We start from the raw sequence: 9,971 nt of genomic DNA, 5'->3' as shown, positions 1-9,971 counted from the left end.
AAATGTACCACTGAACATTTTCACAGTATAAAATCTTTCTCCAGCAGCCAGACAGACAATATGTCAAACTTTGGTTCAATTTTAGTTCCATTTCATTACTCTCCAGTCTCTTTGCAGTGCAGTACAGTCTGTGAACCTCTCTCTCAGCCCACTCTACATTATCTCTGGATATACTATAGTGCCGTGGATGTTGCAGTATATTCTGAGTGTTATGCTTGAAAAGAAAGAAGCATAACTCAGTCTTGGCACTGTTGATCTTTTAGCAACAACAAATAAAACAGACACTGGATTAGAACTGTTTACATCAGGAAAGGCTGAAGGTGTTGGTCCACTGGTCGCCTGTGTGTGTGCATGTGTCGGGGCAGGACTCCGCCGTGCGCGATACAGAGAGCAGAGGAGAATTTTAAACACGCGACCACATGTAGAGACAGAAATGACATGCCGTCGTGTACACAAAATAAATAACATATGCTGTTTAGTTTGTTTAATAAAAGAACAAAGTATAGAACTGTTCTAAAGGAAACGTAGCCTTAATTGACTTCTGTTGTGATTTGGCGTTATATAGAAAATAAAATTAAATAAAATTTACTTGACCTTCTAAGGGGGCAGGGGTGTTAACATAATGTTAGGGGAAATGCTACTGCGGAATTTCTGATTATCAATAGGGGTCGCAAAAGTCCCTCTAAAGTCCTAAAGGTCTGTGGTATGAGTAAATAAACTAATGAGACGTGTTTGTAGCTTTTTCTGAACACTTTATTTGTTTCCATAAATGAAAAAAATAAAAAGTTATTTAGTCAAACTATTTTAATGTTGAGTAACCGGATGGATAGAACTGAAAAAAGGGACTGGCAGTCATAGTGACACCCACTCCCCTTTCTTGGCCAGCAGAGGAGTCAGGGAGAAGCTGCGGTTAGGAGGAGATAAACGAGGATAAAAGGACTGGGAAGGCACAACAGTAAATATACTATGACAATCCTAAACCTTGGGAACTTCATTAGTAACCTTAGAGTAAAAAGAAAAACTCAAAAACAGTGATTTTTTCCCCCCTCTCATTAAGAAAATTAAATCTAAATCCCTTTAACTAAACTGAAGTGTTAGTCACCCTATTAGAGCAGACCTCTTTCTAAAATTAAGGCATCTGTAGTGGTGTCAACTGTAAGTTACAACAGGAGGGTCACGTGCTTTCAGGGTACACTATGCATGGCTGCCAAACAAATATTTATAGGGGTCTCTCTCAGCATGTAGCTCGTTCTGAATATAACCTCAGGCAAAAACAAGAACAGAGCGATATTTAAACAGAGATGCAGATTCAGTATAATGGCAGCACAAAGCTCACAGGGTAGAGTCCAAGCTAGCCAGCGCCTCGCTGGATATGTGTGAAAGAGCTAAACTGCAGCGGTGATCAGTGATATGTAGAGAAGGCTGTTTAAGGGTGGGGTGTTAGGAGATGAGGTGTGGGTCACGACTGGCCATTTATGTGAAGGTGAGTCCCGCCTCATTGTAGACTTTGAAGACTTTCTCGATGGCATTAACGTAAGCAGCCGTCCGCAGGTCCAGACCCAGGTTGTACTTGCTTGCTGTGCGCATGATTTGCTAAAGGCAGAAGAAAACATGATGTTCTAGCAACTCTGATAGTTAAACTTGAAGGAAAGAGCTGTATATGTGACTGCAACTAAGAGAGCTCCTGAATATTTCAAAGCTTTCCCATGCAGATGTTTAGCATCAACATGGGTAACTCTTCCTTTAGATTAGATTCCTTTAGATTTAACACTAGGACCAGGAATAAGTTGCCATTGCTCATTACTACTAATAACAACAAAACCTTTATCATTATACTTGTGATAACCACTCATTAACATTAGCAGCCTTCTACTGATAAACATGGCATTAATGAGGTTTGTGGATAATTTGTCAAAGGACATCGTTATTAGATGTTGTACTTCTAAAAAGTACAGCAGCTACAGTCTTTTGTGTCTAAAATCTAGCAGTTTGGGTAAAGTTTCTAGTTAAAGAGGCACACAGCTGTGAAGTGGTAATTCTAGTTACTTGATAATTAAGTTTGAGAAACACTGTACTAAGCTAACATTTCTAAATTTGCCTAGTCACAGTTTACTCTGGTACCTGTTCAGTAAAACTGCCTGGACTGTGTTGTGACCTGCATGATCACTTACCCGGGCAGATCTCTCCATTGTGTAGGCCAACCCAGAGTGAACGATATCCTTCTCAGAAGCACCCTGCAAAGAAAAAGGAATGTTAATCAGACAGTCAAGCTCAAGGAGGACATTGTGAACGGCATTCAGGCAAAGTTTACTGTATCAGGGCAACTTTTGTGTTAGTTACTCTTCTATGATAGTCCTGGGAATAATCTAGCGTTATGTTATCTCGGTGTACTAGTAACTTGTGTGTATGCTGTATCACATAACAGCAGTAGGAAGGGGCAGAGAGAAAAGAAAAGTAGCAGGTCTCTCCAAACTCCACAGGCATGTGATGAGCCTCGAAACCCCCCTATGACATCTTTGGTATCCCTTGGCATAAGGGATACCAAAGAGTTTAACTCTGATTTAAATGCAATGCTTCCATCAGTATGGCTGGCAGCTACTTCAGTAACATAAAAGCTGAGTAGGTGGGGGAAGACAAATGATCAGTATTAGTCTTTAGACCACCTTCATATGGCCATTTCCTGGAGGCAGTTTGTACCAGTGCAGACCCCAATACTTAAAAACTATCAGTAGAAAAGAACTGTTAATTTTTTACCAGCACTAGCTTGTGTGTCTATGTGCATTTAGCAGATGTTACTCACAGCAACTCTGGCCTGGAAGTCAGCAGTAGGGACGATGGGGATGGGTCCTCCCTGTTTGCCAAACTTTCTTTCTAAACTCTCCTGCACAGACACTGGAAGGAGAAATCAGAGAGTGAGCCATCTTGTTTTTACATCGAATTCTGCAATTCTATGATTGGCTGTATGTCACAGGTTTTCCAGAGCAGTCCTGACACTATACTGACACTAAAAATACTATTCTGTAAAAGCTTATTTTTATATAATGGATAGTCTTTATAACATCTACATCTGATGCAGATCCTGAACTGAGTTTTTTTGTTTTGTTCCTTCAGGAAGCAACTGTAAGACTGGTATATCAATCATTCCACTGAGAAGACCAGAGCATCACAACACTAAGAGGAATACCAGGTATAACAACACATTTTTAAGCAGAGTAACATGTTAATTTACAAGAAAATGGTTTTCTTTGTTTTAACACAGGTGGCTGCTCATCATACCCAGAAAACTGCAGCAAAAAGGAAAAAGATCAGAGAGGAAGCACTGAACACAATGGTACCCGATGCAATCTCCTTTTTTGTAGCGCTCTTCTAAGAGAATGGCTGGATGCAATGAAGGAACAATATCCTCAACTGGAGGAAACTCAACAAGATAATGTAATCAAACTCAAGTCTAAAGAAGGCACCTATATCTGTATCCCACTGTCAAAGCTTTTGTGTATGGAAAACTAAGGAATAACTTGGAGGATGAGCTTCAAAAGATGAAAATGATGGCTGAATCACACAGATTACAACAAATGTCAAAACTGGGGGAAAAAAATCAGGGAGGTCATGAAGGTGATGGCACTCTCCCCACCAACTGGTGAGAACTAGACTGTTTGCTGACTAACCCCTAATTTCCACTGCGTGTGACAGCGTTGCATTCCATCTATGAACTGGTTTTGATCTGTCCTCTGTGTGGCTTCATCCCCCGCTGGTTCCATCTGCGGAGTGACTTGTTGTGGTGATGGTTTTTCATGTTCTTCGTTCTTCAGCTTCTACAGCAAGTAGGCTTCATAGTTAGTGTTTCTTTTTTGTCTATTGATCGTGTTTGAAATCCTGATTTTCTGTGGCTATAGCCACAAATCTTTGGTCTGTGTTTCATAACTTAACTGTAGCCATTAAATTTAACTGTCGTCATTGTCTGTAGGCTACAGATGACAAAGTAGGAAATAACATTAAACACAATTAACAGACAAAATAAGAAACCATTTAACTATAAAGTCTACCTACTGTAGGAACAAAGAACAGTATCCTAGACAGAAAACCAGCACCACAACAAGCCATTTTGCAAACAAGCCCAGTGGGGGATGAAGCTGCACAGCGGACTGATCAAAACTGGGTCACAGATGGAACACAATACAGATGCATCTGGTGTAAATGAGGGGTAAGAACAGAAAGGGAAAACAAAGAGAATCCAAAGGATTACCTAAAAGACCATTAAAGCTCTTTCCTACCACACTGCTACATCTTTGAAAATTTCCATTTCTTGTGTTTATATATTGATTTAGAAATGCTTCACAAGAGCAGTAATTTCAATTGTAGAGAAAATGCAAAGGTGATGTAGCTTCTGATTGTGTCTTATTAGCCTTAGCAAACACTGGTCCTTCTGCAAGTTACAGAGAAATAATGGAGAAGGCTTATACTCACTGAGCAGGTGGTAGTTTGAGTCTCTCTCATATTTGAAGGTCAGTCTTCCGTAGCTGACATGGTTGAGGTTTTTGAGCCACTCAAAATAAGATACCGTCACACCTCCAGCATTCAGGTACATGTCCTGCAGGATGAAACGTCACATCTTCAGACACCTGCTATTGCAAAACATTTGTCTGCCTGTCAAAATCATCACACCGATGATTCCGACATGTTTAACCCCGAATACCCTTCCTGACGCAACTCTGAATTGACCCCGGGCCACAGCGGCGAGAGCGCTGAATCCTAGCCACTGGTCCATCAGGGACCCCCTTCTCTGTTCAGTGTATTGAATTCATTTAATTAAATTCTCATTCTACTTAAAGAAAATCATTTTTTAAAATCATTTAAAATAAAGATACTGAAATAAACTGCAAAAGAAATGCTTCTGTGAAATTATTTCTGCTTATTAACACAACTCAGTTACTGGTTCCTCAAGAATAAGTGACAGTGCCTTTTTCAGATTTCGTTGACAGTGCTGGAAAGAAATGATTGTCACTGAATGATTATTAGTGCTCAGAGGTATAATGTTTTAAAAGTCATGTCTGTGCCTTGTGGCAACTTTGACATTTTAGAAACCAGTTTATCCTCTTGAACTGAGCTGAATGAAACAAATCAATTGGAAGTGAATTGTTTCGAAATTGTTAAAGATCAGCTTCATATCTGAATGTGAAAAGAGTTTCTAATGTAGAATTTTGAAGTTTGCATTTCTGTGTGCGTGCTTACAGGAATAACCATGACGTTGTTCTCCAGGAAGATCTTGTCAGCATCTGGGGTGGTGGGACCATTGGCACCTTCAGCAATGATCTGAAACAAACAGGAAAAAAAAAAAGACCCCTACTTGACATCACTGTGACCAAGCTGACTTAAAGCACCTTAGGTAAACTCAAAGAGAGAGCGTTTACCTTGGCCTTGATCCTGGGGGCATTGTTACGTGTAAGCTGCTTTTCACCAGCAGCTGGGATCAGGATATGGCAGTCGGCTTCCAAAATGTTTCCTTCATAGGGTTTGGCTCCTGGGAAGCCCACAATGGTACCATATTGCTGCAGAAAGTGCAGACACATAAAACAATACTAGATCAGAAAGGTCATCTGACAGCAATATTTTTAAATGAGAATGAACAAAGAGAATTTTGAGTAAAGACAAAAGATAAAGAGATCAAATAAAGGCAGCAGAGGTGAGGGGGAGACAGTTGTGCTGGTACCAGTTTGTAGTCCTCCAGCTGTTTTGGGTCAATGCCTTCTGGATTGTAGATGGCTCCATCAATTTCACCAATGCCCACGCACTTGGCCCCAAACCTGTGGAGGTACCTCATGGAGTGGAGACCCACATTACCAAAGCCCTGTGAAAAGTCACAGCTCAGGTAACCACCACAGTCAAACAACACAATGAAAATCACTTAAAATCATTAAATAATATGGATATCGCGGCAGCACGGTGGCGCAGTGGTTAGCACCGTTGCCTCACAGCGAGAAGGTTCTGGGTTCGGGCCCCACCCAGGACCTTTCTGTGTGGAGTTTGCATGTTCTCCCCGTGCTTGCGTGGGTTCCCTCCGGGTGCTCCGGCTTCCTCCCACAGTCCAAAGACATGCAGGTTAGGTTGACTGGTGTCTCTAAATTGCCCGTAGGAGTGTGTGTGTGGTTGTTCGTCTGTTTGTTAGCCTTGCGATGGATTGGCGACCTGTCCAGGGTGTACCCTGCCTTCGCCCGATTGCCGGCCGGGATTGGCTCCGGCCCCCCCGTGACCCCATTCAGGGACTAAGCGATAGAAAATTCATCTGAATGGATATCAAATATTAACTATTCTACTCAATAGTTATGTTTGGTCCAGCTTCATGTAACTACATACTCTGCTGCCACCATGTGGCCACTTCAAGTTATAACATCGTCATCAACATTACAATCTACTGTACTGTGAGCTCAAATGAAGCCTCAAGACAGGTGTCACGTGTTTGATTAAACTATCCTGTGTAAATATGGGGAAAAATGAAGACCACAAGCAGGAGCAAATCTAAAACGTGTTATTAAATTACTGAATACCACTGTTTGGCTGTAAATGTTAATTCTGCTGGATTATGGACTGGCAATATGGGAAAAAAAAAAAATCATCTGACGTGGCATATGTAACTTGATATTGATGTCCAGCTCCTGTAAATCCAGTGGTGCCATAAAGAAATTATGATCACTGAATACAACCGGAGAGATTAAAGGACAGGAACATATACTGTATGTCAACTAGAGTTAGCAAATCTATAACAGGGTAAAATTGCTATAGCGGGTTTGAGTCCAGGGTTTGCTCCATTTCTGATATCGTAAATTGATGTCACAGCCATTTTAAAAAGTAACCAAGTGTGATACAGGAGTAAAAACATGCCCTTGTTTTAATCTTGTACCATACTAAAGATCTGTTCGCTCCCCTTTCAGTTATAAATCTCTAAGAAAATCTAATCTCAACATAACATAATATTAAAACACACCCACATAAGGATTACTGTAAATTTATCGAACATCTGCGTCATGATGCAGCTCCTGTCACTACTTCTTCACCGCTTCAGTGATGCCCGAACCCTGTCATCATTCCATAAACGTCACCCCGCTTCAACATCTCTAACTGTTCCTTTATTGTTCCTGGGAAAAAAACCTGCCTCCTAGTAAATCTCTTTAAAGCAAGGGAAGCATATTTGTGGATGCATCCTGTAAGGATCCTAGTTAATGTCTGTGTCTAGATGTCCAGGGTTGTTTCGCTGTTGTCATAAAAAAGAAGTAGCAAATGTAGAAAGCATTCAGAGAAAATCGACAGTGGACAGTGCCTAGGGGCTCCCCACCCTTGTTTCACTGTTGGTGTGTGTGTGTGCGTGTATCCATAACACGTGCGATGCTGCCATGTGATAAATGGAAGTGAAACTATAAGGTAGACTGCTGCTCTCTCACTTTTTGTGCCCACAGACACAATTCTCCTTTTACAGATTTATAACTTAAATAAGGAGTGTCCAGAAGGAAGGAGAGAGACAGAAAGAAAGAACATAATTTTAACATTTAATGTTGACTTCTTTTTTTTTTTAACTCAAACTGTGTTGAGTAGAGCTGGCAATTTCTCCCAAAACTCTGTAATTAGTCCCACTCTCTTACAAAATCTTCAATTCCCCTGAAGACACAAGAGAAAGTGCTTCAGCTCATTGGTGTCTGCCTGACATGTGGAGATCAGGGCCAGGCTAAAACCGATGGCATGGCTCTGATTGAGCTGCAGCACTAAAACCCCTCATCATGATTCTAAATGAAAACCTAAATCCTGTGTCTGTGAGCAAATACATGCAGTATGTTTAGAGTCTAGGCTCCCATTCCTCTCTGGTAAAATGTTTCTACCAGGATCAGACCATGCATGTGTGTGTGTGTGTGTGTGTGTGTACCTGCACAATGAAGGTTTTGTCTAGGAAGCCAGGGCTCAGGCCAAGCAAACTCATATAGGACGCCTCGTTAATGAAGTTCTCGACGCCGTGGAAAACTCCACGACCAGTGGCTGATATACGTCCGTGGATACCCCCCTGGCTGATGGGTTTTCCTGTCACACATGCATGGGCGTTGATGTCCTACACACACAGAGAAGATCAGACCACAAAGACAATAGTGGTGAGTTTAATTGGCTGAGATATCACAGATGTAAACACAACCCAAATTATACCATTATTTGCTAAAACTGGCACCAAGACGCCAGTTACAACTTCTGAAAGCAGCTCTGGGACCAGTACTTTTTTCCCCTCAGAAAGCAATTAGTTATACTGGTATAGAAAATTCTGAATTAACTAACAGATGTTTAGGAATCAGCATCTAGTAGCAACCATTGGTACTGTATTTCCTTCCAACAACAGCTTTAGCTTTCAGAGATCAGAAAGTGGAAATGGATCTCAGGAAGAAAGGAGGGGAATGGTAAATGGTCTTATACTTGTATAGCGCTTTACAGCACACTCAGAGCGCTTTCACACTATTTGGCCATTCACCCATTCGAACTCTCAAACACTCACACATTCTCACACCGGTGTTATCACCAGGAGCAACTGGGGGTTCACTGTTTTTCTCAAGAACACTCCGACATGCTGACTGGATAAGCTGGGAATTGAACTGCTAATCCTCCGGTTAGGAAATGACCCACTCTACCTCCTGAGCCACAGCCGCCCGAACTGAACTATATTAGGTTAAATTCGTTTTTGGTAGAAACATTAAGATTTATCCATGTCACCGGACTGGAAAGCTGCTCTGTCCACCGTCTAATACATTACAATGTTTGCAGTCATTAACTTTTTAATGCTGCAGGCACAGTTACTGTATAGAGTTCTTGGTGTATGAGCCATTCAAATTATAGCACACCACTCAGCAGCCGCTGAGGAACCACCTTGTGTATACATATATTTATTTATTTTGAGTGAGATCCATTCATATCAGTGGTTAAGGTTCAATAGTGATATTTTATAATCATGCACCACTATCAGGTGCAGGAAGAGAATCTGTAAAGAAAAGAGATGCACTGACAGAAGATAAGCTCCCAGCACTGGGCGAGTGTGACACCCAGGTGAAATATATACTTTATACTTGTGATCTGTATTATGGTCATAGTACAAAAGAGTAAAGACTGCAGGCTCCATTACACTATTTCAGTGTAAATGCCTGTTGAACAACAGTTTACTTCAATAGCATGATTTTATACATTTTGTTTTAGCACTTTCTTTTTTGTGAAGCATTAAATTTGACCCTAGCTGCAGGCTCAAATGTAATATCTGACAATTCAAAAATAAATTTAGATTGTACCTTTTACACAAAATACGCCAAAATGCAACTGAACACGCTCATACTTAACTTGACATGCTTTAATAGTATCAGAGTAAATTAAAGAAGAGTAAAAAGTGGGACATTTAACTCCACTCTCCCCTACATATGAACACACACACACACACACACACACAGTAAGTACTTTCCCTCTCTAGTCAAATACCAGGTTTTGATAGAATGATTAACATTTGTGTGCATGTGCACACACAATCCTCAGTCTGTAAAGCGGCTTTTAAGAGAGCAGGAACATCTTTGTGGTGAGCTGGAAGGGAGAGGCAGGAAACCACTGTTCATAGTTTACATGTGAGTCACTCCTTGTTTTTAATTCGGCCTATATTAAAGTCTGTACAAATAACCGGCCGAGCTGGACAGATTGGTAGCATTTGTCTGAGAACTTACAGTGTGTGCAATGGTGTTGGCATATGTGTCAGCGATCCATGACATTTCCCTCTCTCCTGTGCTCATGTCTGGGGCTGGGACATCGATGCCAGGTCCTGGTGGACAAAGATGGGGAGGACAGGAAGGGAGGGAGAAGTGGGAGAGTTCAGTAAAACAGGCCAGTCACTGTATACTGCAGTCTGAATAGAGGACCGGGGAAAGTAAGTGCTAAGCTTCTTGTCCTGAGTCGTATGTACCCTCGAGGACAAT

General features: G+C 41.3%; 1 protein-coding gene across 1 annotated transcript in view; it reads right to left on the bottom strand.

Annotated features, from left to right (window-relative positions):
* Window positions 1-735: 735 nt before the first annotated feature.
* glud1b (glutamate dehydrogenase 1b) overlaps window positions 736-9,971 on the bottom strand; it is a 15,394-nt gene continuing 6,158 nt past the window's right edge. Inside the window, exons 5-13 of the mRNA XM_020605155.1 lie at window positions 9,723-9,817; window positions 7,910-8,089; window positions 5,708-5,845; window positions 5,409-5,546; window positions 5,230-5,310; window positions 4,465-4,588; window positions 2,801-2,892; window positions 2,172-2,234; window positions 736-1,593 (exon numbers count right to left, since the gene is read on the bottom strand). Coding sequence (XP_020460811.1) covers window positions 1,474-1,593; window positions 2,172-2,234; window positions 2,801-2,892; window positions 4,465-4,588; window positions 5,230-5,310; window positions 5,409-5,546; window positions 5,708-5,845; window positions 7,910-8,089; window positions 9,723-9,817 — 1,031 coding nt within the window. The 3' untranslated portion in view covers window positions 736-1,473. The remainder of the gene's footprint in view (window positions 1,594-2,171; window positions 2,235-2,800; window positions 2,893-4,464; window positions 4,589-5,229; window positions 5,311-5,408; window positions 5,547-5,707; window positions 5,846-7,909; window positions 8,090-9,722; window positions 9,818-9,971) is intronic.

This window comes from Monopterus albus, unplaced genomic scaffold (assembly GCF_001952655.1).
Source record: "Monopterus albus unplaced genomic scaffold, M_albus_1.0 scaffold69.1, whole genome shotgun sequence".
Taxonomy (NCBI): Eukaryota; Metazoa; Chordata; class Actinopteri; order Synbranchiformes; family Synbranchidae; genus Monopterus; species Monopterus albus.
The sequence above is the reverse complement of the archived record's forward strand: the minus strand, read 5'-3'. Positions and strand labels throughout refer to the sequence as shown.